This window comes from Melanerpes formicivorus, unplaced genomic scaffold (assembly GCF_026170545.1).
Source record: "Melanerpes formicivorus ecotype bairdi unplaced genomic scaffold, bMelFor1.0.p_v2 SCAF_33, whole genome shotgun sequence".
Lineage (NCBI taxonomy): Eukaryota > Metazoa > Chordata > Aves > Piciformes > Picidae > Melanerpes > Melanerpes formicivorus.
In genome coordinates this window covers 132,395-160,335 of record NW_027142385.1, presented here as the reverse complement: position 1 = coordinate 160,335, position 27,941 = coordinate 132,395, and the positions used below count along the sequence as shown (strand labels likewise).

The 27,941-nt window shown below is 48.7% G+C and overlaps 1 protein-coding gene across 2 annotated transcripts; it reads left to right on the top strand.

Annotated features, from left to right (window-relative positions):
* TNFSF8 (TNF superfamily member 8) lies at positions 1-26,310 on the top strand. 2 transcript variants are annotated; one of them, XR_010989485.1, is made up of 5 exons: positions 1-464; positions 13,344-13,389; positions 20,739-20,810; positions 21,531-22,982; positions 25,819-26,310. XR_010989485.1 is itself a non-coding variant. In XM_068155599.1 (4 exons), exons 1-4 carry the CDS (start codon positions 327-329, stop codon positions 21,926-21,928), a joined length of 654 nt encoding a protein of 217 aa, XP_068011700.1. In that variant the 5' UTR covers positions 1-326; the 3' UTR covers positions 21,929-24,138. The 2 variants fall into 2 exon arrangements, 1 of the variants encoding a protein (XP_068011700.1); XM_068155599.1 differs by lacking the exon at positions 25,819-26,310 and having other exon boundaries at positions 21,531-24,138.
* Positions 26,311-27,941: the final 1,631 nt, after the last annotated feature.

The following is a 27,941-nucleotide window of genomic DNA, read 5'->3' as shown; positions in this document are numbered from 1 at the left end:
CCTTCTGACATCAGAAACCTCGGGTGCAGCGCAGGACTACCGTGGCGAGATCCCTGAGCAAGAGCATGAAGCTCCTTCCCCTCCTCACAGCTGCGCCCTGCCTCACGCCCCCAGGTCCCTCGCCTTTTGTACTGCAGGCGATGAAGGGTTTTTTTCCAGATCACATGAGCCAGGATGAAGGGGGAAAATCCTGCCAGGAGCAGATATGGGCTGCAACTTGAAGCTGCTCGAGGAGAGCTACAGGGCAGTACCCTGAGAGCTATATAAGAGTGTGCTCAGCCCAAGAGCAAAGAGCTTTTCAGGTGAAGGACTCCCATGAATCAGCCATGGATGTGAGTGAAGACACCGTGTCGAGGAGGCTTGAGGCCACTAACAAAACCTGTTTGTATTTCATCATCACCACCCTTGCTGCGTTACTCGTCTTTGCATTAGCCACCATCATGGTCTTAGTCATTCAGAAGACGGTAAGAAATTTCTTACTTTATCCATTGGCCTTTTTTCTCCTCTTCATTTCTTTTTTCCCCTCTTCATTTCTTTTTTCCCCTCTTCATTTCTTTTTCCCCCTCTTCATTCTTCTTCTCTTCATTTCTTTTTATCCCTCTTCATTTCTTTTTCTTCCTCTTCATTTCTTTTTCTTCCTCTTCATTTCTTTTTTCCCCTCTTCATTTCTTTTTCTTCCTCTTAATTTCTTTTTTCCCCTCTTAATTTCTTTTCTTCCTCTTCATTTCTTTTTTCTCATCTTTATTTCTTTTTTCTTCTCTTCATTTCTTTTTTTAATCTTCATTTTTTTCCTCATTTCTTTTTTTCTCTTTATTTCTTATTTTTCTCTTTATTTCTTCTTTTATTCCTTCTTTATTTTTTTCTCTTAATTTCTTTCTTCCCCCTCTTAATTTCTTTTTTCTTTTCATTTCTTTTTTCTCTTCATTTCTTATTTCTCCTCTTCATTTCTTTTTTCTTCACTTCATTCTTTTTTCTTCTCTTCATTTATTTTTTCTTCTCTTCATTTCTTTTTTCTTTTCTTCATTTCTTTTTTCCTCTTAATTTCTTTTTTCTCCTCTTAATTTCTTTTTTCTTCTCTTAATTTCTTCTTTTATCTTCATTTATTTTTTCTCTTCATTTCTTTTTTTCCTCATTTCTTTCCCCCCCTCTTTATTTCTTTTCCCCCTCTTCATTTCTTCCCCCCCTCTTCATTTCTTTTCCCCCCTCTTCATTTCTTTTCCCCCCTCTTCATTTCTTTTCCCCCCTCTTCATTTCTTCCCCCCTCTTCATTTCTTTTTTCCCCTCTTAATTTATTTTTCTTCTTCTTAATTCCTTTTTTTTTCATCTTCATTTCTTATTTTTTTCCTCTTCATTTCTTTTTTCTCTTATTTTTTTTAGCCTACTGCTCTTTCAAAATCTTTCTGTAGCCAGCAAAACACTTGCTGTCCCCTGCTTTAAATGCACACACGTGAATTAGGCCAAAGGAAGGTGGAAGAAAGAGGAAAAGAACTTCCAAAGCCCCAAAAGAAGCTCTCTCTCTCCATGGACAGCACTACTTTCCAGCATGCCATTTCAACTTGTTAAATGCAGGTGGAAAGCTCATAATTCAAGATGCAAACCACCCTCTGTCCTGCCTTGGTAGGAGGAGAGGTGGGGAGAAGATAGATCAGTGCCTCAGTGTCTGCTCCCTGGTTTTACCTGTGTCTCCTCTCACTTCTTTGGAGAGCATCCACTGCCTGAGATGCTCTGCTCTGGTAGTGTCTGCAGTTGTTCCTCTGAAATGCTGTTGCATTTCAGTAATATCCTTAAGATGAGGCACCTCTGTGTGACACTGGTGGTGTCTGCTGGGAAGCAGTGTGATGTGCTGGAGCAGAGCTCTTTTGAAGCAGTCCCAGAGTGGTTGATGGGGTCAAAGGAGCTTGGTGCTGCTCTCTCTTTTGTCAGCCTTGCTCTTGGGGGTGATTTTTGCTGTAAAAACAGAACTATAGCAAGGATGGTTGAGGATGTAAGTGAGGCAGGGTCTCACATAAACAACTGTTCCCTCTCCTAGAGATGTTTTATCCTTGAATAGGGCTGCTCTGACATGGACCTGGGGTTGGTGGGGAGTCAGTGACGCAGCTACAGCTGGGGCACAGCTACAGGTGGCTGTGCATATAAAAAGTGCTTTTCCAAACCTGCCAGGAACACTGCCATGAACTTTGCCAGGGGGAAAATGCCAGGGTAGAAGTTTTACAGACTTTGAAATCTTGCAAAACTTGAAGTACCTCCACTGCTATTTATAGAATGAAACCACCAGCGTGGGGCTGCTGGAGGAAGTTGGCCATGAAAAACAAAATATGGTCCTTTCAGCTCAATATTTTCTCATACTAAATTCACCCTGTTGACTGTGTGTGCCAGTGCATGCACATTACCTAGAAATTAAACCAAGAAGGCCTGAGTGATGCTTCTTCAAGTTGTACCAGAGAGGAGCTATTTACCTGAAAGCAGTGTTCTTCCCCAAAAAAATGAAGCAGTTGGGGCACAGTTAGAATGAGGCATGGGGATTTTCAGGTGATAAATGTTGGGACATTAAGGGGGATCTTTAAAGCAACAGCCTGGGTAATTACAGAATTGCCTCAGCTTTCCTGTATAATGAGGCTTTCATTTGTACTTCTTATGAAAGCAAGCATTAAATGACCTCTCCATCAGGATAAACCCAGTCCCACTCGTTGCCAGATGAACAATATTACTGAAAGAGTCAAGATTTTCATTTAAAAGAGTAATGACATTATTGCAGCTGCTTTGGAAATGAGCTTGGCTGGAGGAGAAAGTAGGAAGCTGAAGTGTGTGAGAAACACAAATAAAATCCAGCAGCAATTTTAGGCTGTGAGAGGAATTTGGCAGCACAAGCATGACTTGTGTTCTTGCTCCCAGGGAGCTGAAAGACCCCGAGTTCAGAGGCAGCACAGTTGTTTTCCATCTGTGACTGGTGGTGTACTTCCAAACCAGAGAACAAGTGCTGCTTCTGCGAGATGTGCTCCTCAAAGAACTTCAGGGATTGCTCCAAAACCCCATTAGCTCATGGCCACACTGTCAGCATCAGGTCAAACACACATTCCTTTGGTAAATAGAGTTGTGATTGAAATCAGCATCTTGTACTGACTTCAGCAGCTCCTGCACAGGGTGGACGTGCAGCCCTGTGGCCATTGAGCCCTGTTGCTGTAGGGATTTGAGCGTCTCTTCCATCCTGGTTTATCCTATCCTATCCTATCCTATCCTATCCTATCCTATCCTATCCTATCCTATCCTATCCTATCCTATCCTATCCTATCCTTGCTTAGCTTAGCTATTATCTTTGTAACCTCTGAAGGAAGGACTCACATCTTGTGTCATCAGCCTTCTGGGAAGATCCAGTTCTCTCTCCAGATCTTGTTAAATGGGTTATGTGGGTGGTCCTTGGCCACAGGAGCAATGGTGGCAACTTCATGCCCATCTTATGGTGACCTGAGCTAGAAACCTTTATGTTCCTCTATCCAAAGCAGTGTTAGAAGATTCTAGGGACAGTTCAGGCCTTGTGATCCATGGCTTGGCTCCCACCATATTAAGAGGAGGCTTCTTACAGGTTGGACTCGATGATCTTTGAGGTCTCTTCCAACCTTGGTGATTCTGTGATTCTGGCAGAACACACAGTGCCCCAGATCCATGGAAGCTGGTTGCTTGTCTTCCTTTAGATGAATTTACACTTGCCTAGTATAAGATGAAGGAAAACACACTGGAAAGGGAAAATCAGATGTGCAGAAACAAGTCATGCCCAACACCCCAAGTCTAGGTACTCTGCAGAAGGGAGATCCAACATGAAAGGCTAAAAACAAGAAAGCAACTATGATTCCAAAGCTGCTTCTCTGAACCTGAGAGCACCTCAAAGATACATTATCTGCCCTTCCACATCTTCCAATAAATACCCCAAGAAATTCCCTTTATGCCATGTTGTCAGGAAGGGCAGCAGAGCACAGTAACATTTGAATTGAAAAGTGTCATTTTTTGGACCTAAATCACTTTTCTGGGGGGGTAACTAACTACTTGAGATGCTGAAGTCAGTTCAGTGCTTTCAGCTTTCACCTGCACAAACCCTTGGCTTCAGGCCATTCACTTGTGTTGATTTTTCACTGGTGACTTTATTTTTCTCTGGAGTCAGACTAGCTGCTTGCATGGTGGTCTACAGCCCTCATTTTTCTTCTTAATACTGTTGCAAGTGTGCTAAAACCTTCACTTTCTGCCTGCTGCATTGACTGCTGCTGGATATATCTATGTATATATGTCTGGGTAGGTATTTATGTACGAAGAGAGAGGGAGCTGCAGTGACACAATATGGGACAGAAAGGACTAGAAAAATGGACTTGTAAGACACACAGACCCTAGGGACTTAGTAGTAGTAGTATCACTCAGGGTTGGAAGGGACCACAAGGATCATCTGGTTCCAGCCCCCCCTGCCATGGGCAGGGACACCCCACACTAGATCAGCCTGGCCAGAGCCTCATTCAGCCTGGGCTTAACCACCTCCAGGGACAGGGCCTCAACCACCTCCCTGGACAGCCCATTCCAGGGCTTCACCACTCTCATGACTTCTGTGCTGGCATTGCAAGGCACACTCTATCCAAGAGCTAGGCCACCTACCTCTGTGAACAAATTCTGTGCAAATGTCCAAAATCCCTAATCTGGGACAGCCTGTCCCTGCTCTGGGTTTTGTTGGCTTCGTATTTTTAACCTCCAGGTTCTGTGGGAAAATCTTTTTCAGCATGGCAAATGGCATGAATCATAGAATCACCTGGTTGGAAATAACCTTAAGATCATGGAGTCCAGTCATAACTTAACAGCTCCCTGTACACACAACTGTGAGACCATCTGATCTCACCATGAGGTGGCAACCACAGCTGAAACGGATCTTGCTTGGAAACACCTGTAGAGTGTTCATAGAATCATAGAAACAGTAAGGTTGGAAAAGACCTCAAAGATCATCAAGTTCAACCTATCACCCAACACCTCATGACCACCAAACCATGGCACCAAGTGCCACGTACAGTCCTCTCTTGAACACCTCCAGGGATGGGGACTCCACCACCTCCCTGGGCAGCACATTCCAATGGCTAACAACTCTCTCTGGGAAGAACTTTCTCCTCACCTCCAGCCTAAACTTGCTCTGGTGCAGCTTGAGACTGTGTCCTCTTGTTCTGGTGCTGCTTGCCTGGGAGAAGAGACCAACCCCCACCTGGCTACAACCTCCCTTCAGGTAGTTGTAGAGAGCAATGAGGTCTCCCCTGGGCCTCCTCTTCTCCAGGCTTCCCAAGGGAACAGAGTTTGTCCAGGAGACAAATTGCTATCTATGCAGCTTTATTTTTTTTCCTTGCCATGAAATTTTACACCAAACATGATCATAAGAAGGAGGAACACATTAAAACACAGTCTGTTTGGAACTCAGAATAGTATTATGATCTTGAGTGCATGAGGGAAATCATTAGCTTTGTATAAGAGTGAAGTCCACGATCACTCTGCAGATGTACACTAGAGAATGTGTGCATTTAATTGTCTGTATGAAATCTTTCTTAGATTCACAGAATGGTTTAGGTTGGGAGGAGCCTTAAAGATCATCCACTTCCAACCCCTTTGCCATAGACAGGGACATGGCACTTGGTGCCATGGTTTAGTCATGAGGTCTGCGGTGACAGGTTGGACTTGATGATCTTTGAGGTCTCTTCCAACCTTGGTGATACTGTGATTCTGTGATACCTTCCTCTACACCAGGCTGCTCAAGGCTTCATCTAACCTGCTCTTGAACAACCTCCCTGGGCAACCTGTTCCAGGGTCTTACCGACCTCACTGTAAAGAATTTCTTCCTAATCTCCAGTCTAAACCTCCTCTCTTCCAGCTTCATCCACTTCTTCTCATCCTCTCACTCCAAGCCCTTGTCAAAAGTCCCTCCCCAGCTCTCCTGTAGTCCCCTTCAGGTACTGGAAGGCTGCTCCAAGGTCTCCCTGGAGGCTTTTCATCTCCAGGCTGAAGAGCCCCAACTCTCCCAGCCTGTCCCATAGGAGAGGTTCTCCAGCCCTTTTTTGTGGCCTCCCCTGGATCCTCTCCAACAGCTCCCTGTCCTTCTTATGCTGCAGGCACCAGAATTGGACACAGTAGTGCAGAGACATGCAGAGACATGCAGAGACACATGAGAGCAGAGCAGAGGGGCAGAATCTCCTCCTCTGTATAAAGCCTTCCAGGAGTCAGTGCAGATGTTTGGTTGTGCTGCTCTAGCCTTTAAGAAATCGCTCCTGCAGCACCCAGCACCCTCCTGCAGTGTTCGATGATTTTCGTCAGCTTCACAACAGCCCTGCCCCAACCGGGGCCTCTTGGCCCCCTCTGGTGGAGAACCCTGGCAAAAACTAAAAGAAAAGAAACCAAGCCGCTGACAGTTGCACCTCAAAGCAGATTTCCCACTTGGTCAGCCATAGAATTGAATTGGTTGCGTCGAGTCCAAACACTAACCCAACACTGCCAGGTCACCACTGAACCAGGTCCCTCAGCACCACATCTACACAGCTTTAAATTCCTCCATGGATGAGGACTCCATCACTGCCCTGGGCAGCCTGTGCCAGGGCTTGACAACCCTTTTGGGAAAGAAATTGTCCCTCACATCCTAAACTTAAACCTCCTGTGGTGCAATCTGAGGGACTTTTGAGGGTGTCAGGGAGTGATAGGACTGGGGGGATGGAGCTAAACTAGAAATGGGTAGATGCAGATTGGATGTTAGGAAGAAATTCTTCCCCATGAGAGTGGCGAGAGACTGGCACAGGTTGCCCAGGGAAGTGATGGAAGCCTCATCCCTGGAGGTTTTGAAGGCCAGGCTGGATGTGGCTCTGAGAAACTTGATCTAGTATGAGGTGTTCCTGGCCATGGCAGGGGGGTTGGAACTGGCTGATCCTTGAGGTCCCTTCCAATCCTAACAATTCAATGATTCTATGATTTCCTCTTGTCCTATCACTTTTACCTTGGGAGAAGAGATCCACTCCCACCTGGCTCCAACCTCCTAGACCAGGCTGCTCGAATAGGTTAAAAAAAATGGACAACTCCAACCAACAAAACCCTCAAACATTAAATTATCTTAATCTTTATTCCTCTTCATCTACATGGAGACAGCTCTGAGTTGGTTACTCTGATCTAATTAGTTGTAGCAAACAAATCCAGCCATGCAGCAATCTTTGGTGTCTAAGCTTTTGAAGCTTAGGCTGTTCTGCTGAGGAAATGAACATCACCTACAGGAGACTTTCATTAGTAAATCTGCTGCCAGTATCCAGGGTTGGTGTTCCAGTGTCGGGCACTGGAGGGCAAGTGGCCTGACTACCTGTAAGAGGGACGTGGGACTGCTGGAGCAGGTCCAGAGGAGGGCACAAAGGTGATCAGAGGGCTTGAGAACCTCCCCTGTGGGGACAAGCTGCAAGAATTGGGGCTGTTCAGCCTGGAGAAGAGAAAGCTTCAGGGAGGCTTTGGGGTTGGACTCAATGATCTTTGGAGGTCCCTTGCAACCCCTAACATCCTAACATCCTTTCAGGGAGTTGTAGAGAGCCAGAAGGTCTCTCCTCAGCCTCCTTTTCTCCAAACTAAACAACCCCAGTTCCTTCAGCTGCTCCTCACCAGCCCTCTTCTCCAGACCCTTCACCAGTTTCATTATCCTTCTCTGGACACACTCCAGCACTTCAATATCCTTCTTGTAGTGAGTGGCCCCAGACTGATTCCAGCACTTGAGGAGTGGCCTCACCAGATGAACATCACAAGAAAACCACTGGAGCATTTTAGAAGAGCACTGCACTGTTCTGTCTCTGGCCAGCAGCATCCTGTGCAGTGACAGTCACCTGCTGTCTAGAGCTGTCACTGTAACAGGATTTGTCAGCACTGGAAAAAATGAATGCCACGTGGAGCTCGGTTTCCTGTGGTGCTCAGTATCAGATCAGCTGTGAGATGATGCTCCTCTTTCACATCTGGTTTCTACTTTTGTCCCTTGGCAAGTCATGGCCACCTCCCTGAGGTGCCAGTGCCTTCCCCTCCCTGCCCTCAGCCAGGGATGGGTGATGCTGGTTTGGGTCTGAGCAGAAGTACAGGAGAGCCTTGAGGCTGATTTTCACATGGCAAAATGCCCTTAGAGGACCAGTGCCAAGAGCTCATCCCCACAGAGCTCTTGTGTGAGCCTTAGACCTAGCTGGGCTGACCCAGGCCAGTTTCTGGAGGGCTGTGGACTTGGAGATGTGGACTTTGGGAAGTTTTGGACTTCCTAGAGGCTCATACACACTTCAGGGACCTCTCATTAAATCAATATTCACATTTCTGAGACAGGACATTAGAAGGTCCCTCCAGCAGCACCAGACTGTCACAGCTTAGGAAAATTCCTTGTAAAGTGATTAAAGAAGAAAGAAATTACTTTCACTGGAACCTGATGATCATTTTCTCTAATGAAGCAAAGTCAGATTACTCTGCTTGCTGAGTAAAGACTGAAATCCTTCAGCAGCAGCTCCCAGATGACTCCAGGCAGGGTGAAATTCATTCTCAGGAATTCTTCCTGAGCTGGTGCTGTAGAGTTTAATCTCTTTGGGCTCCTGCTGTGTGCCTCTTTGCCTTTCCATTCCTAGCATTACACACAATGCTGCTGCTGTTAGGAAAGACAGGAGCAATGCCAGTCATGTTTCAAAGCAAGCTCTGAGGTTCTATTTGAATATCTACTCAACTGTCACTAAAACAAACTGCATTTAGTATTTGCTGGCTTCAGCCACTGGGACACTTCCCAGGTGAGAACACAATGGACATTGTATTGATAGGCCCTGTCCCTGGAGGTGTTTCAGCCCAGGCTGGACGAGGCTGTGGCCAGGCTGATCTAGTGTGGGGTGTCCCTGCCCACAGCAGGGGCATTGGAACTGGATGATCCTTGTGGTCCCTTCCAACCCTGACTGATACTATGATACTATGATTGTTTCTGCTGCTCTTACTATGGAGCAAGCTGTGGTAAGGACTCATCAGCCTTGTCCTGCTTGCCATCTCCAAGGGTGGGGCTGCCAGATGAACATCTCACTGATGATAACATCTCACTCACTTTACTACACTTCCCTATGGGCAGAAGTGGCTCTGCTGCCTGATTTCATTCAGCATGGGCATAGATTATAAACTCACACAATGGTTTGGGTTGGAAGGGACCTTAAAGATCATTCAGCTCCAACCTCCTTGCCATGGGCAGGGACACCTCACACTAGTCCACATTGCTCAAAGCCTCATCCAACATGGCCTTGAATACCTCCAGGGAGGAGGCATCCACAGCCTCCCTGGGCAACCTGTTCCTGTGTCTCCCCACCCTCACTGGAAAGAATTTCTTCCTAATCTCCAGTCTAAATCTCCCATCTTCCAGCTTCAATCCATTGCCTCTTGTCCTGTTTCTACAAGCCCCTTGTAAAAAGTCCCTCCCCAGCTTTCTTGTAGGTCTCCTTCAGGTACTGGCAAGCTGCTCCAAGGTGTCCCTAGAGCTGCCTTTTCTTCAGGCTGAACAGCTCCATCTCTCACAGCTAGGTGATCTAGCTGGGCACAGAGCATCACCTCTCCCCCATGCAGAAATGCCTTCTCTTCTCTCAGCAGAAATGCTGAGAGATTGCACTAGAAACTTATGCTTCCTGTGCCCTGAGTGCATGAGATGGGCAGCCCAGGGCAAGGCTCACAGCCTCTGGCAGATCCTCCTTGGGAGTGTATTCAGCTGAGGCTGTTCTCAGACCCATGTTTGATGATTCAAGTGCATAGGATACATAAGAGTTTGGGAAGGAGAATATTGTGTAGAAACCCAAAAAAGAGCTTGGAAATGTCTGGTTTGTCAAGCTCCATCTCTAGGTGTTTGTTCAGCTCCTAACCCAGCAGCCTACCTGTGCAGCTCAGGAAGAGATGTAGAAAGAGGAAGAGCTCAGGAAGAGCCATGGAAAGATCTAGAGAAATACTGCCTCAACAGACAGCTTCTCTCCCCTCTCATATAGGTGTGGGGAGATGAAATGAACAAACCAGATATTACAGACACCCAGATCATGGCACCTGTGCCATCCCTGCCTGCACAACACAGCATTCTGGCAGTCAACCAAAGGATAACATTGTCTTGCTGGGGTCAGATGGAGATGCACACTTCAGACATGGTTGAAGATGTGGTCAAATTAGGCCAGAGTCTAATTAAATGTCTTCTTAAATGTTCTATGATCAGGTGACCCATCTGGTGGATGTGGGGCAGGCTGTGGATGTGGTCTGCCTGGACTTCAGCAAGGCCTTTGACATCGTCCCCCACAGCAAACTGCTGACTAAGCTGTCAGCCCGTGGATTGGACCATTACACTCTGTGCTGGGTTAGGAACTGGCTGGAGGGCCGGGCCCAGAGAGTGGTGGTGAACGGTGCCACATCCAGCTGGAGGCCAGTCACCAGTGGTGTCCCCCAGGGATCAGTGCTGGGCCCTGTCCTCTTCAACATCTTCACTGATGATCTGGATGAGGGGGTAGAGTCAGTCATCAGCAAGTTTGCAGATGACACAAAGTTAGGGGCAGATGTTAGTCAGTTAGAGGGCAGAAGGGCTCTGCAGAGGGACCTCGACCGACTGGACAGATGGGCAGAGTCCAATGGGATGGCATTCAACAAGTCCAAGTGCTGAGTGCTGCACTTTGACTACAGCAATCCCATGCAGAGCTACAGGCTGGGGTCAGAGTGGCTGAGAGCTCCCAGACAGAGAGGGACCTGGGTGTGCTGATCGACAGCCACCTGAATATGAGCCAGCAGTGTGCCCAGGAGGCCAGGAGGGCCAAGGGCATCCTGGCCTGCATTAGGAATAGTGTGGCCAGCAGGAGCAGGGAGGTCATTGTGCCCCTGTACTCTGCTTTGGTTAGGCCACACCTTGAGTCCTGTGTCCAGTTCTGGGCCCCTCAGTTTAAAAAAGACATCGAAACACTTGAACGTGTCCAGAGAAGGGCAACAAGGCTGGTGAGAGGCCTTGAACACAGCCCTGTGAGGAGAGGCTGAGGGAGCTGGGATTGTTTAGCCTGGAGAAGAGGAGGCTCAGGGGTGACCTCATTGCCCTCTACAACTACCTGAAGGGTGGTTGTAGCCAGGAAGGGCTTGGCCTCTTCTCCCAGGCAACCAGCACCAGAACAAGAGGACACAGTCTCAAGCTGCGCCAGGGGAGGTTCAGACTAGAGGTGAGGAGGAAGTTCTTCACCGAGCGAGTCATTCGGCATTGGAACGGGTTGCCCAGGGAGGTGGTTGAGTCATCGACCCTGGAGGTGTTCAAGGGGAGATTGGATGTGGCACTTGGTGCCATGGTCTAGGCATGAGGTCTGTGTTGATAGGTTGGACTCGATGATCCTCGAGGTCCTTTCCAACCTAAGTGATACTGTGATACTGTGATACTGTGATAAGGAGAAATTTCTCTACTGTGAGGGTGCTGAGCATGGAGCAGGGTGCCTGGAAAGGTTGTGGAGTCTCCTTCTCTGGAGAGATTCCAAATCTGCCTGGACATTGTGATCCTGGGCAGGCTGCTGGGGGGTGACCCTGCAGGGGATGTTGAGCTAGATGACCTCCAGAGGTCCTTTCCAGCCTCTCCTATTCTGTGTATGATTTAAGGCTAGAACATTGAGCGCCACAAGCAGGCTCATGACTTCTCTCACTGTCCAGCCATCCTCCTTCTCCTCACACCATATCCTATTTACACCCTGACTAAAGTGGTTCTATTTTAAGACCACTGTGGATTAAATTGTGTCCCATTACAGGCGTGGTATGTCTCATTAACCTCGGGAGATATTAGATGTTCTGCTAAAGCCACTGCCAGCTTCCCAATGCTGTTCTCCTTGATCACTCTGTTCAGTGACTGCAGCAGGTTCCCTAGGGAAGTGGTCACAGCACCAAGCCTGTCAGAGTTCAAGGAGCATCTGGGTGATGCTCTTAGTTGTGCAGTTTAGTTTGAGGTAGTCCTATGAGGAGCAGGCAGTCGGACTCAACTGTCTTATGGTCCCTTCCAGCTCCAGATATTCCATGAATCTGCGCTAAACTAGGTCTGGTTAGCCTGCAGGATCAGCCCAGGCAATTGGTGCTCACGTAAGAGGAGCTGGTTCAGGCTAGCCTGAGCAAAAGCCACCCCCTGAGAGTGAAATCACTGTTGGACTGCCTGGTGTGCGTGAGCGAAGGGATGTGACACAGAGTTTGAAGCGCTGAGACGCTCCAAGGATCTTTCCTCCGTTGGAAAGTCTTTCTTTGCTCCTCAAGGGCATTGTTGGACATTTATGAGCTTTCAGTGACCTCATTTGGGTGAAAGTATTATGCAAGCAAGCACAGGCTTCCGGGTTGTGAGTCTGGATGGCCCAGAGGTGTGATGAAACAGAAGCAAGACCACAGAGGAAGCCTACCCTGTGGCACACCTGGAGCTTGCTTCCTGAGAAGTTCTCAGCCCATGCTGACTGAGGGGAGTTTCCTGTGCCATTTTGATCCTTGGGTCTACATCCCAGCAAGTAGGAGGAGAGGTGAAGCTGGAGAACACTCTCACCCTCAGACCTGTGTTGAGGCCCTACAGTTTACATTGTCATCCAACCACTGGTTTCCAAAGGTGTCCAGTCCCATTCTGTCCTACTGACTCAAGCTCAGAGTCAGGATTTCAGGGTTTGTGCTTCCAAAACACCCCCAACATAACCTGCACACATTCCTTAGAACGCAGAGAGAATTGCTGCTTGTGTCAGCAATAGAGCTGTGCTGTGTTAGAATCATAGAATGGTTTAGGTTGGAAGAGACCTTAGTGATCATCTACTCCAACCTCCCTGCCATGAGCAGAGGTACTACTTAATCAGACTTGGTTGCTTAAGTCCTGGCCTTGAGCACCTCCTGGCCAGCCTGGCCTTGAACACCTCCGGGGAGGGAGCATTCACAACATCTCTGGGCAACCTATTCCAGAGTGTCACCACCCTCATGGTGAAGAATTTCTGCCTAAGCTCCAGTCTAACCCTGCTCTCCCACAGCTTCAAACCATCCCCCCTTGTCCTGTCATTAGATACCCTTATGAAAAGTCCCTCTCCAGCCTTCCTGTAAAGCAGTGATGAGGGATGGCTGAGGATGATGTCTGGATGAGTGCAGAGAGCTTGCTGGAGATGTTTGCTCCATGTTAATCCCTCACTGACCTGGGAGGCTCTACAGAAACCATACACTCTGTAGTGCCTGCTGTTGGCTTCCAGTGCATCAGGCTCTGTAGCCTTCAGGATGTGCCACAGAAAACTTTAAGATCTACTTCTAAAGAGAGGTTGCAGTGCAAGATGGGCACCCTCCCAGAATAACCTTCCCTTCTCTCTCTTGTCTTTCAGGCAGCTGATCCTGCTGCAGAGGGCATTGCAAAACCAATCAGGAAAGGTAAGACACCTTAAATCCTCACTTCAACATGGTTTAATGGCCAGAGTGCTCTTAGGTTGGAGACTGGACTCGATGATTCACACATTTGCAGATTGCACTGGGTTGGAAGGGACCCTCAAAGATCATCTTGTCCAGCCCCCCCTGCAGTCAGCAGGGACACCTCCAACTAGATCAGATTGCTCAGGGCCCTTCCAGCTCCTATCATTCTGTGATTCTCTCATTCTGTTTGGAAAGTCACATCACAGCCTCACCCCTGTGCACCCCAAAAGGTGCACAAAAAGGAGGTTTGCAAACATAACAGGCTGCAAAGCATCAGCCTACTAAACAAGTGTCTTCTGTGATGATGGAGAGTTTCCAGCACCTTCAACCTGGTTCAGCCCCAGAGCAGAACATCTGCTCTGGTGAACCAGTGTAACCTCAGAGAAGCCAGCAGAACTGTGCTGATCTCTGTGGCTGAGTTTTCCCACCCGTTAGAAAGAGGTGGTGCAGGCTGCCTGTGTGGGGTCCAGTGCTGAGCAGAGGAGGGAGCACAGAGATGGTGTCTCTAGGTCAGGATTCTCCAGAGCAATGCAAGATGAATTCTGGCATTTTCAGGGCAGGGAGAAGAGGTCTCAATAGATCAGGCAACCTGTGCCAGCTGTTTTGTCTGCTCATCAATAGCTGACAGGTGGCAGGCAGCAGGGCTGTGCTCTCCAGGGACATTCAAGGTGCTGCTTCCTTAGCCAGATTCTGCCTTTAGGTCAGTATCACTTACAGGCACCCTCTTGTTCCCAGTACTGCTGCTAAATCTGTGATGATGCCATTAGTGAAAGACAAATGAGGGAGTGGTAGGGAAACTCCCACAGGGCAGGAGGAGCTGCCAAAAGCTGTTTGCAATGGGAGAAAGTCCTGTGCCAGCCTACCTCTCAATGCCTGTGGGTGCCTTTGGCAGGGTAACAGAGCACTAAAGGGTGAGCAAATCACAGTGGCCTTTTATTTTTCACTTCAAATGCATGAAGCAGGGCTCACTGATTAATATATCCCAGGGGGTGACTGACTGAGGACCCCTCAGCAGGAAGCTCTGTTGTATGCTGCCTGGCATCCTGTGCTGGCTTCTGAGCAGCAAGTGGTGACCACTGCCAGGTCCCATCCTGCAGCTGCTGGGCTGCAAGGAACAGAAGTGTAAGAAGCATCACAGCATGGGGACTGTGGGGAGGATGAAGCTGCTCTGGATTTAAATTTGCCTCTGTGTCTACCTCTCAGGCAGGCTGGATGTTGATAGTGTAATTTGGATGTTTGTTTACCCACCTGCTTTAAACCAGGACCTCAAAGTTCTGCACTGTAAGCACAGAATCATAGGACCATGGAAATGTTGAGGCTGGAAGAGATATTTGAGCTCATTAAGCCCAACCACTCACCTAGAGCTCACAGTCCCACTCCTGCTGCTAAGCTACTACCCCTAAGTCAGGTCTCTGAACACCCAAGCATCTTTGAAATCCCTCCAGGGATGGTGACTCCACCACCTCCCTGAGCAGCCTGTTCCAAGGCTTGTGAACCCTTTGTTTTTCCTGATGTCCAACCCAAACCTTCCCTGGCACAACCTGAGGCAAGCAAGCAAAAAATGAAGTTGTCAGCTGGGTGTTCAGCCTTGCTCCAGCCCCCTGTTGATACCTACTTGTGCAAAATATCTCAGAGCTGCTGGAGAGGGATGCAGGGCTGTGCTGGTGGGGACAGCTTGGGTTCATACAGCCAGAGAGTGTCGTGATGCAAAGGGACAGTGGTCCAGACACAGCTACTTCTCTGAATGAGTTTTGTAGCATTAAAGCAGGAAACCCAGGATGATTCCATTTAGATTTCCAAAGAGATTTTGTCCTGCTATTAGCTAACCACCAGTGGGCCCTAAAGCAGATTTATAGGAGGTTCCTGACTGAGTTGTCAGTCCTCAATGGATGGGTTTGCAGGAATCCACAAGCAGTGGCTGAGAGAGATGCAAGGCCAGCTGATCAAATGTTTGTGTGAAAAAATGGCAGCAAATCTTCTGTCGGTGGAGCACCTGAGGAACAGAAGGAAAGAGTTAAGAGCACCATGAATGGAATGGAATGGAATGGAATGGAATGGTATAGAATAGAATAGAATAGACCAGACCAGGTTGGAAGAGACCTTCGAGATCATCGTGTCCAACCCATCAACCAATCCAACCCACCTAAACAACTAAACCATGGCACCAAGCACCCCATCAAGTCTCCTCCTGAACACCTCCAATGATGGTGACTCCACCACCTCCCCAGGCAGCCCATTCCAATGGGCAATCACTCTCTCTGTGTAGAACTTCTTCCTAACATCCAGCCTAAACCTCCCCTGGTGCAGCCTGAATGAAATGTTTGTGTAATGTTCTCTCTGTGGAAATATTTCTTTGTGGAGGCTCATCCACATTTCATGAAGATCAAGCTGCATATTAACATGGGCCACAGAGGTATTGCTGTTAGGTTCACTTTCTAGAGGGGAAAATGAAGTCACAGAGAAATTCATGGCCTGCTGAAGTCTAGAGAGGTTCAATCCTCACAATCATTTCCCAGAGAGGTGGGAGATGCCCCATCCTTGGAACCATTCCAGGTCAGGTTGTGTGGGGCTCTGAGCAGCCTCCTCTAGTTGCAGATGTCCCTGCCGCAGAGCTGGACACAGTACTCCAGGTGAGGTCTCAGGAGAGCAGAGCAGAGCGGCAGAATCACTTCCTGGGCAAGCTTCTTTTTGAGGCAGCCCACAAGCAGCGTACGGCAAAGCCCGGTGAGGTCCTGCCTGCTCTAGGATGGTCAGGGCAGATGAGTTGTTTCTTTGCAAAAGTTTGGCAAGCCTGGGCTTGCAAATGCTGGAAAAAAAAGTACACAAGCACCCTCCTAGGCAAGCATCCGGAGGAAACTGCAGCTTGGCAGATTCCAGTTAGTCATAAACGGGGGCTGGTTGCTAATTTAATTAATAACGAGATTATCCACGCTGATAGAAGATGCTGAACGTTTGATCTTCATCTCCCCAGTGCTTAAAACACAAGCTACAGATGAATAGCTGATGGAATTGTCTGACCTATGGCATACTGATGAGCTAGAGAGGCTAGAGAGTTGAGTGGTGTTGGCTTTGAACTCTGCAAGTCTGGCAGCAGGCAGGGGGGGCAGTGGTGATGAGTTCAGAAAAGGTTCTTCCTACTTTGGAGGACAAAAATGAATACAAAGTTGGTAATTGAGTTCAGTCCTCCTTCTATGCCTGGAACCAGGGCACCCTTGGGGTCTCCAGGACCAAAGGTGCATGTGATAGGCACAGGAGAGCACATCCCCCAGCTGGCACTTGTCACAGCACCACTTGGCTGGGCCAGGCAGCAGCTCCAGCTGGCAGCTGTGCGCAGGACACTTAAGTGGCAGGAGAGAGTTAAAGACAGCTACAGGGACTTCAGCTGACAGCTGCTGAGAAATAAAATGAGGCAAGTTCTGGCAGCTGTAGCATGCTGACAGAGATGTATGAAAACACCTCATCTCAGTTTATAAGCACTTAACTCAGTGGGGGGCGTGGGGAGCTGGAAGCTGTTTATTGTCTGCCTGTACAACTTGAGTTCATTAAATAAATGCAGGCTTTTAATCTGCTGCTATGCCTGTCCCTACTCAGCCTCCAGCTAGTGGTAGTGCCACACACCCTGCCCAGGGATCTCACTGGGACAGGTGAGCAGTAGTGGATCAAGCTTCAGAAAGTCCATTTGGAGGTCTGGGCATTTAAGGGCTTCTGCAGAAAGCCCATTTGCTGTCTGGGCAGCACCACTTTGCACTCTGGCATGCCACTCTCTGCTCTTGGTTTTGCTGCTCTTTGTCCATGGTCCTGTTGCATCCATCTCAGTGGTGGGGAAACTGAGGCAGCCAGCAGTAAGGAGAGTTCCCCAGGCAGAGTCACAACTCCTCGGACCTGGCTGGCAACAGTCCACATGTCCACACATCCCACTGCCCTTGGGTTCCTCCTGGCTGGACAGGGTCCTGCTGTGTTTTGAGGAGACTGGAAAGAGTCTGCATGGCAGGAGAAAATAATGGGAGCACTGGTGAGGCTGCAGCTCCTCTAAGCCCCATCTCACAGTGGAGAAAAGCTGCACTAAGCCCCTGGAAACAGTTTGCCTCTTTCCTTGAGGGCTACACCCTCTGGATGCTCAAAAGGGGGTGAGGAAGACATAAGTGAATTCTCTCCCAGCAGCTTCTTTAGGACAAAAGAGCCTTACATCTCCCTACCAAGCCTCCTTCCTTACCAGCAGGCTTCCTTGAAGCAGTCTGCTCTATAGAGCACCACAGAAGACAGTGAAACCAGCCCAAATGTGGCTTTGCTTTCCTTCCTCCTCACTCTTGTTGAGCTCCTATAATCCTATTGACTGCGGTGGGATTACTCCTGCTTTATGCCGTTCCCAGCGCAAAGCCAATTTGGTGCTGTGGTAGAACATATCCATCGATCAGCCCTGGAAGTAGTAATTTCAGCCTCTCCTGGCTTGCTAACAGAAGATTTAACTTGAGAAATAAGACTAGAATACAGTTACAAAATGCCTCAGCAGAGTGAGAACTGGAAGGATGGGGTTTTTTTTCCATAACCTTCTCAGAAACCCATCTGATGTCACCAAAGGAACAGTTCAAAAGCACACACAGACTTCCTGACATCGACAAATGCAAGGACATGAGGACAAAATTCTTTCCAGTGAGGGTGGGGAGACACAGGAACAGGTTGCCCAGGGAGGTTGTGGATGTCCCCTGCCTGGAGGTGTTCAAGGGCAGGCTGGATGAGGCCTTGAGCAACCTGGACTGGTGGAAGGTGTCCCAGACCATGGCACAGGGGTTGGAACTAGAGGATCTTTAAGGTCCCTTCCAAGTGAAACCATTCTATGATGCTATGATTTAAGTGCAGCTTTGGAAATGCAAAGTGCAGCTAGAGCGGTGAGAGGGAGATCTTGAGAGATGCCAGGAATGCCCTGAGACAGCTTATGAGTGATGGGGCTCCTGGCAGCAGCAGACTGGTGGTGTGCAGGCGCAGCGCTTTCCTAGCTTAGCAGATGTGGCAGGGCTGCAGCTTCCAAGATCTGCTCAAGCAGAAGGGGATTTTCTGCTTTCTAGGGTAAACCTTTCCAATGCCAGCAAGTTTCTGTGAAAACAGAATCACAGAATCATAGAATTGTTTCAGTTGGAAATCCCCTCCAAGATCATCGACTCCAACTGCCAGCCCAACACCGCCATGGCCAGCACTGGTTTGGCCTCACCTTGAGTCCTGTGTCCAGTTCTGGGCCCCTCAGTTTAAGAAGGACATTGAGAGACTTGAAGGTGTCCAAAGAAGGGCAACAAAGCTGGGGAGAGGCCTCAAGCACAGCCCTGTGAGGAGAGGCTGAGGGAAGCTGGGGTTGTTTAGCCTGGAGAGGAGTAGGCTCAGGGGAGACCTTATTGCTGTCTACAACTACCTGAAGGGAGGTTGTAGCCAGGTGGGGGTTGGTCTCTTCTCCCAGGCAACCAGCACCAGAACAAGAGGACGCATTCTCAAGGTGCACCAGGGGAAGTTGAGGCTGGGGTGAGGAGGAAGTTCTTCCCAGGGAGAGATGTTAGCCATTGGAATGTGCTGCCCAGGGAGGCGGTGGAGTCACCATCCCTGGAGGTGTTCAAGAGGGGATTGGATGTGATACTTGGTGCCATGGTTTAGTAGTCATGAGGTGTTGGGTGACAGGTTGGACTTGATGATCTTTGAGGTCTTTTCCAACCTTATTGATTGATTCTATGATTCTAAATCATGGCCCAAAATGCCATGTCTACACATCTCTTGAATATCTCCAGGGATGGTGACTCCACCACCTCCCTGAGCAGCCTCCTGGTTCTTCAGAGACCCTTGTAGGGTCTCCTGTGAGAAATATCCCTTCCATGGCTGCAGTAGGTCCATATAGGAAGAAGGAAAGACACTGAACCTCTCTGGTTTAGCCACTGGGATAGACAGCAGTATCCTTCTGCCTGTGGGATGCACAGGACAGCACCTGCCCTGCTCCAAGCCACTACAAAGCAAAGGAGGGAGAATCAGTGCCCTGCACTCAGTGCCCAGTCAGGAGAGGAAGAAAAGTGTATGCAGAGCAGGTGGGAAGGGGAAACTCAGCTGGAAAGGAGTTGGAAGTGGTGGAATACAGGGTCAGGGATGCAGGAGTGGGGATACTGGGAGGTGGTGCTGAAATGCTGGACCTGGGCTGCTGGACTTGGGATGCCATCCCAGAATGTAGAGATGGGATGCAGTGTTGGGATGCCCTGCTGGGATGCAGAGCCTAGGATGCCTTCCTGGAGTGCAGTGTGGGAAGCAGGGCCTGGGAGACTGTCCAGGGATGCAGTGCTGGCATGTAGAAGATAGGACACTGCATTGTGGTGCTGGGATGAAGGCTGCAAATGTGTACTGGGATGCAAAGCTATGGCAGTCCTGCAGTCCTGTGGCATGGAGCTGCAACAGCCCTGCAGTGCTGGGATGTGCTGTGGGACGTGCTGTGGGATGTGATGCACGGATGCAGGGCCAGGATGTGGAGTTTTGGCAGCCTGCACTTTGGGGATGTGATGTAGGATGCAGTACAGGATGTCATGCAGTGCCGGGATGCAGTGCCGGGATGCAGTGCCGGGATGCCGTGCCGGAATGCCGTGCCGGGATGCAGTGCGGGACGTGGCCGCGGGAGGGAGCCAGCCCCGCCGGACAGGCTGCAGCGGGGCAGCCCCGGCGCATCCCCGGGCCGGCGCTCTGAGATCTGGGGACATTCCCATGACAAGCGAAGCCTTCTGCACGCAGCCGAGGTGCTGGCAGTGTGCGTGACCCCTTCCTGCCGTCATTGCAGGACCAGTGCTGTCCCGGCTCCACTAGCATGCAGATTTGGTTCTGAACAACCAGCAGCCCCACCTAAAGCCAGCCAAATTCTAATCATGAGACAGCTGAGGGACATTTCAGGGGCACCCAAAGAGCCATACCAGAAGTATGCTGCAGTTAAATGTTTAAAAGCTTCTTTTTGTCACCGCATCTTGCAAATAATTCGGTTCCATTAATCTTACCTGCACATGATTCTGTTTGTAAGAAGGAGAGCAAGAAGCAGAATATTTTGGACTGATAGCTGCAATTTAGCAGAGCTTTAGACCGTTGTAAACGTACCAATCAAGTTACACTGCTGTAAATTCCCTGTGCAGATCAGAGATGATCAGCCAAGGCTCTTTTAGCTGCTGCTACCTGTTGCTTTGGAGCTGCTGCTGTGGAGGTCATTCACAGCACAATTGCAGCATATAGGTGAGGTGCTCAGTGCTGGCATCATTTTAAGGGACAAAACCATCAGGAGTGGTGACTTAATCTGTTGTTTCTTTCAGGGAACACCTCTGAAGACTATCTAAGCATCCTCCAGAATGTTGCCACCAAGGAAGCTGCTGCGTACATGAGAGGTGAGTGGGGGGCCCACTGGTGGGGCACAGTTGGCCAAAGAGCAGGCTGCTCATGTGACTCTGACAAATAGCTTTTAGACCACATGGGTATTCTATAGGGAAGAAAACAACATCCTAGGATTTCCAGAGCTTGACAGCTTCACAGATTGCATCGGGTTGGAAGGGAGCCTCAAAGGTCATCTTGTCCAAACCTGAAGGGACAGCTCTGACTAGAACAGGCTGCCCGGGGCCACACATCAAGCCTGATCTTGAATGTCTCCAGGGACAGGGCCTCAACCACATCCCTGGGCAACCTGTTCCCAGATCTGAGAGTGTTTGATAAACCCTCTGTCTGATCACATGGATTGTGGGGTTTAACTTGATAAGAAAGAATAAATGAAGATGCCTTCTGAAGACAAACACACAATGACTCATCTCCATTATTTCCCTTGAAGTGTGCAAAAGGCCATTTTCACTGCATCTCCCTGTCCTGGCTTTCCCAAGGGCTGTGTAAGTCCATGGCACTTCTAAAAACCCCATGTCCGTGTGGGAAATCCCACTCACGTGGCCAAGGCCTTGTCTTGGAGCTTCCTGCAGCAAAAAGGGTGAACAGGTCTCTCACAAAAGCCCTGAACAAATCTCCCCATTTCCCAAGAAACAAAGTGCTGTGAGTCACATAAGGCTGAGCTCACATCGCTGGACTCTGTGGCTCATTCTCGCTTTGTTTGCTTTCCTTTCTAGTGTCCAGACCTGTAAATGGTTCAAAGGTGAGCTTGGTCGAGAAGGGTGTTTGTGAAGGCATCCACTGCAAGAGAGAAGAGCTGGTGATCAGGAAACAAGGCCTCTACTTGATCTACTGCCACTTGAACTTTCGTTTTCCTGACCGCTCCACCAGCCCCACTGACCTCAAGATGGAATTCCTGGTGAATGACAAAGTCAGCCGGCAGACGTTATCCACGTGGTGTGCGTCAGAAACCTGCCGAGAAAAGACTTTTAAGACCTTATTCCAGCTCCACTTGACACACCTGAATGTGAAGGACCGAGTATCAGTAACACTGAACCACCCTAAATTCTTGAATGAAATCTCTCTTCCCAACGAAAACGTCCTTGGGGTCCTGAGGTACAGCGACGAAATGTGAGCAGCTCTCTGGCTTCCCGCTGCTGCCCAGACTCGCCTTGCTCTGAGCACCAGGAGCCTGCTTTTTGCTAGGCAACACCTTGTTTGAAATTCCCTCTCTTGCATCGTCACCTGGGTAAACAAGGAACTCTGCAAGTGTTCCAGAACAAAAAACAAACCCAAACTTTAAACACTGCGAGGTCCACACCTGGATTCCTCTGGTTTGACTCAGGGCAGGGTTGTTGTCCAGCGTATAAACCAACAGCCCCCCCCTCAAAACACGGGTTAAAATGCAACAGGATTATGGGAAGGCTGAGCAACGTCAAGACTTGGCGGCTAACGGACCCCTGGCAAGAAGCCTGTGAGCAGGAGATGGGGAAAACTCCTCAACTGAATTCTAAGGAGCAGTATTTTCACCTGGTCTTTCCACAGAAGTAGGAAGTCAAAGCTTGCAGTCAAGACTTTCTTTGCAGCTGGAACTTGCAGCCACAGCTCTGGAGCAGGGTTATGGGCAGATTGTATGAAAGCAATGATGATGAAATTACTGACTCAGACTGGTAGCTAAAACTCTGGGACAGGATATAGGAGCCATGGGGCTTAGAGGAGATTTCTCTGCCGCATTCTGCTATGCACTTTATGCAAATTTCTTCAGTGTGTCTTCCTTTTCACTATTTATCCATCTTTTCTATTTAAATACGAAGCCCTTTGGGGCAGAGGTTTTGTGTACACACAGTGCTCAGTCTCTGCACTCACCTGGAGTTTCCAGACCTTTCAATAACAAGTATTAAAACCTAGTTGCAAATCTAGCCACAGAACAAAGTTCATTATGCTGCGTTTTCCTCAGATCCTGTCCTGCCTGTTTGACCTCAGACCACACTGGGGTGCAAATACCCCCTCAGTGCATGCACTTGCTGAAAATCCAAGATTGAGATCCGAGATCCAGGCTTCCCCAAAGACAACTTTACACCTGACCTTCATCTGAGAGCTGTGGAGTTTGAGCAGTCCAGGGGAGAGACAACCTTGGTCAGGGATTGGAACAGGCTGCCCAGGGAGGTGGAGGAGTCACCAGCCTGGAGGTATTCAAGGAACCTGTGGCCATGGCACTTTGGGATATGGTTTAAAGGCCACAGTGGTGTTGGGCTGACAGTTGGACTCAATGATCTTTACAGGTCTTCTTTAAACAATTCTGTGATTCTATGATTCTATGATTCTATGATATTTTTTCTTGGCTTCCTGGAAAGTTTTGATAATGCAGGATAAAAGAGTAATCTCAGGGCCTTTTATGTGATGCATTGCAGTAACACAGGCATTCATTTGAAATTGAATTCATAGATTCATGAAATTATTTGAGTTGGAAGGGATAATCCAGTTCCAATCCCCCTCAAGGACACATCCTACTAAACCAGGTTGCTTAAGACCCCATCCAGCCTGGCCTTGAACGTTCCCAGGGTTGGAGCCTTCACGTCTCTGGGCAGCCTGTCCCAGTGCCTCTTGACCCTCACAGGGAAAGATTTATTTCCTACTGTTTAATCCAAATCAATCTTCATCCAGTTTGAAGCCATTCTCCCTCATCTTGTCACTCCATGCCTTTATAAAACAATCCCTCTCCAGCTCTCCTGTAGACCCCTTCAAATACTGGAAGGCTGCCAGAAGGTCTCCCTAGGGCCTTCTCCAGGCTGAACAACCCCAGCTCTCCCAGCCTCTCTTCATAGGAGAGGTTGAGAGAGTTCTTATAGTATGGAGAGGGAAGGGACCACAAAGCTGCAAAAGCTGGTACCACTTCACTCTTTCCTCTTTCCACTTCACCCCTGAGATGCTGATGATGTCTATTTTCACTGGTATTTGAGTTTTCCCCTTGCATACCTGCACCTTCTTTCCTTGACACGGATAGAGTTTGGTGAAGTGTTCACATTAAAACATTTAGTGCTGGATTTTGGTCCTGGTTTCAGAAACCCTGTGTTTTCTTCTACTCAGGCTTAGCTGAGGTTGTCAACTGATGCAACTTAGTGTGTGTGAGCACACTCAAAATCCTCCTGATAGCAGCCGTTTTGCACTGGTGGTATGCCACCAGAAACTGGTGGCACATATTGGTGAGGTTTCATCCCATTGGCCAGGTGGCTTCAAAACACAAAAGACACTTTCAAAAGGTCATGAGCAGCTGGTATGATTCATTGCTAGAGAGACTTTCTGGTTTGATAATAAATGAATAAATAAACCACAACTCCTTTTGCTATTAATGGTCGGGGGGGAAAAGACAAGAAGGAAACTAAATCCATGTTTCTCTGTCTTCCTTCCTTCCTCCCTCCCTCCTTCCCTCCCTCCCTCCCTCCCTCCCTTCCTTCCTTCCTTCCTTCCTTCCTTCCTTCCTTCCTTCCTTCCTTCCTTCCTCCCTCCCTCCCTCCTTTCCTCCCTCCCTTCCTTCCTTCCTTTCTTCCTTCCTTCCTTCCTCCCTTCCTCCCTTCCTCCCTTCCTCCCTCCCTCCCTTCCTCCCTCCCTCCCTCCCTCCCTCCCTTCCTTCCTTCCTTCCTTCCTTCCTTCCTTCCTTCCTTCCTTCCTTCCTTCCTTCCTTCCTTCCTTCCTTCCTTCCTTCCTTCCTTCCTTCCTTCCTTCCTTCCTTCCTTCCTTCCTTCCTTCCTTCCTTCCTTCCTTCCTCCCTCCCTTCCTCCCTCCCTCCCTTCCTCCCTTCCTTCCTTCCCTCCTTCCTTCCTTCACTCTTGTTTTTCCCCTTATCAATCTTTTCTTACAAGAGTCAGCCCACCCTGCCTCTGACATTGTAACCTCCATGGGATCTCCTCATCCCTCTGGCCTCCATACATCTCTCATGGCTACAAAATGAGGCTTTTAACCTCTCTCTGCCTCCACCTCAATACACATGACTGATGCCCAGAGAAAGTTAAGCAAGGCTTGCAGTCAGGAATCACAGCTCCTGCATAAAGAAAAGGCAGCTAATGAATGAAAATACACATTTACTCACACACACCACCCCCAGCCCTCCCACCTTTCCCTGAAGGCTTTGGATTGAAAGAGACAGGCAATTCTTTGCACAAGATGATTTTCTTCTATTTCCTTCTATTATTTTGCCAGATGGAGAAGATCCTGACAAAGCAGAGCTAAGCTTCTCAGCCCCAGGCTTTTTAATACCACAGGATAAAGCAGTCTGGCCTCTCCTCCATTGCCTCTGAGAAATAAGAATAAATTATATCCACAAAGAGGGCCCATTAATCCTGTGCAATTTTGCCATCAGTTATAAAAATGTTAAATGGCTTTCACTGAAACAAGGCCCTGAGCCAAGCAGCAGCCTCCCTGCTTTCTGGCAGGCAGCTTCACTTTGCCCTGTCATCCTTTTCTCCTTCTCTTCTTTCCTAGTTTTTGAAGCAGGTAATTTTTTTTGTCATAACAATCCTGTAGTAAAAAGGAAAGTCCAGGCTGACCCTCTGCACAGTGCCACATCTGTTCAGGGACACCACCAGCACTGCTCTTTGGAGAACAACTCACTCCCATGGCCTCAGCTTCAGCATTTGCAGCTGATGAGCTCCTCTGGAGCCAGGCTCTTTTCAGTGGTACCCACTGCTAGGATGAGAGGCAATGGATGTAAACTCAGAGGGAATTCCATCTCAGCATGAGAAAAGGCTTTTTATCACTATGAGGATGCTGGAGTCCTGGAGCAGGTTGTGGGGTCTCCTTCTCCAGAGGTCTTCCAAACCTGCCTGGATGCATTCCTGTGTGACCTGCCCTAGGCGCTCCTGCTTTGCAGGGGTATTTGACTCGATGCCACAGTTTAGTCATGAGGTCTGTGGTGATGGACTTGATGATCTTTAAGGTCTCTTTCAACCTTGGGGATTCTGTGATTCTGTGATGATCTCTGGAAGTCCTTTCCAACCCTTACCATTCTGTGACTCTCTGATTCTGCAGGAGTGTCCTCATTCCTCTGAGCAGCACCTCAGACCTACAGCCCCTGCTCTGGTTCCTCACTGCAGCGATCAGTCCATGAGAAAGGAAGGACTAACTGAAAGCACTGAAGTCACAGAGAAGTGTTGAAAATCCCTCCCCTTGCCCTCAGATGAGGCAGAAGTGTGGCTTTCTGTACGTATGAGCTCTTGGTGACACAAGCAGAAACAGGAAGCTCTGGCAATCTCACAAGCAAAGCTGCTGGGACAGGGTCTCTCAGCCCTTCTCATGAGAAGTTGCACCCTGAAATCTGCTTTCTGCTTAGCTAAGGAGCATCTCTCAGGGTTAATAAATTCTGTTATTCCTAATCTTGATTGATAAGGGGGGGAAAAAAAAACCCATCAGTGTGTTACTGGCTTAATTCTGGTTGTTAACTGCTACAGAAAAGACAAATAGGGACTTCTATCAAAGTGAAGTCAATGCAAAACACTTCCATCCCAACTCACCCGGGGGCAGCAAATCAAAATCAGATCAAGGTTAATACCAGAGATTACAGAGTTGGATCTGAAGTTCAGCAGAGCTGTGAAGACTTTGAAATCAGGATTACAATTAGGCTTCACCTCCCGTGAAATTGGCCTGAACCCAACCTCTTCAAAACTCGGCTCGGAAAATTAGGTCATGCCTGATCTGACACAGATTCATTATTTAGGCTACACCCAGCACTTGCTGAGGGACTGGGGAGGTTTGCATTTGCTTTACTTTTGGTTTTGGTTTTGCTTCATTTTATTTTCTTCAGCGCTTTCCAGAGGGAGGCAATATCACAGTCACTGAGTGAGAAAACCTTTACTGTGCCACAGGCTGGCTGGGGGCTGTGTGCTCCCTGAAAATGTACAGCAGCCCTCTGAACCCCTTTGGATCATCCTTGATCTCTTCTTCTGCACTCCTCTTCTGCATCCACATTGCTTTGGAGAGAATAGAATAGAATAGAATAGAATAGAATAGAATAGAATAGAATAGAATAGAATTAACCAGGTTGGAAAACACCTTCGAGATCATCTAGTCCAACCTATCACCCAACACCATCTGATTAGCTAAACCATGGCACCAAGCACCCCATCCAGTCTCCTCCTAAACACCTCCAGTAATGGTGACTCCACCACCTCCTTGGGCAGCACATTCCAATGGCCAATCTCTCTTGAGGGGAAGAATTTCTTCCTAACATCCAGTGTAAACCTCCCCTGGCACAGCTTGAGACTGTGTCCTCTTGTTCTGGTGCTTCTTGCCTGGGAGAAGAGACCAACCCCCACCTCCTACAACCTCCCTTTCAGGGAGTTGGAGAGAGCAAGAAGGTCTCCACTGATCCTCCTCCAGGCTAAGCAACCCCAGCTCCCTCAGCCTCTCCTCACAGGGCTGTGCTCCAGACCCCTCCCCAGCTTCCCTGCTCCTGCTGGCCACACTCTTCCTGATGCAGGCCAGGATGCCATTGGCCTTCTTGGCCACCTGGGCACACTGCTGGCTCATGTTCAGTGTAACAACTACTCCCAGGTCCCTCTCTGCCTGGCTGCTCTCAGCCACTCTGCCCCCAGCCTGTAGCACTGCCTGGGGTTGCTGTGGCCAATGTGCAGAACCTGGCACTTGGATGTGTTCAATCTCCTGCCCTTGGACTCTGCCCATCTGTCCATCCTGGCAAGGTCCCTCTGCAGAGCTCTCCTACCCTCTAACAGATCAACTCCTGCCCCCAGCTTGGTGTCACCTGCAAACTTACTGCTGATGGACTCCATCCCCTCATTCAGATCATCAATAAAGATATTAAAGAGCGAACAGCATCCTGCAAAAGCCTCAGCCACTTGCTCATGCTCTTGAATTAACATTGTCATTGTTATTCACAATGCTGTTAGACACAAAATGACAAAGAACTCCTTTTGTTCAGTGACCCTGTCCTGAGTTAAACAAAAAGAAAGGAGCTCACTCAACTCAAATAACCAACCAAGAAAGCAACATAAATGACAAGCCTCTGATTCTTTTTCTGGCACCTCTAACTGGCAGGACTCTGAAAAATGGGAGGGATACAAGTTGTGCTTGGAGCAAGCAGCAAGAGAAACCCTCAGTGCAAACCCAGCTTCTGTAAAGATGCAAATGCTGATGAG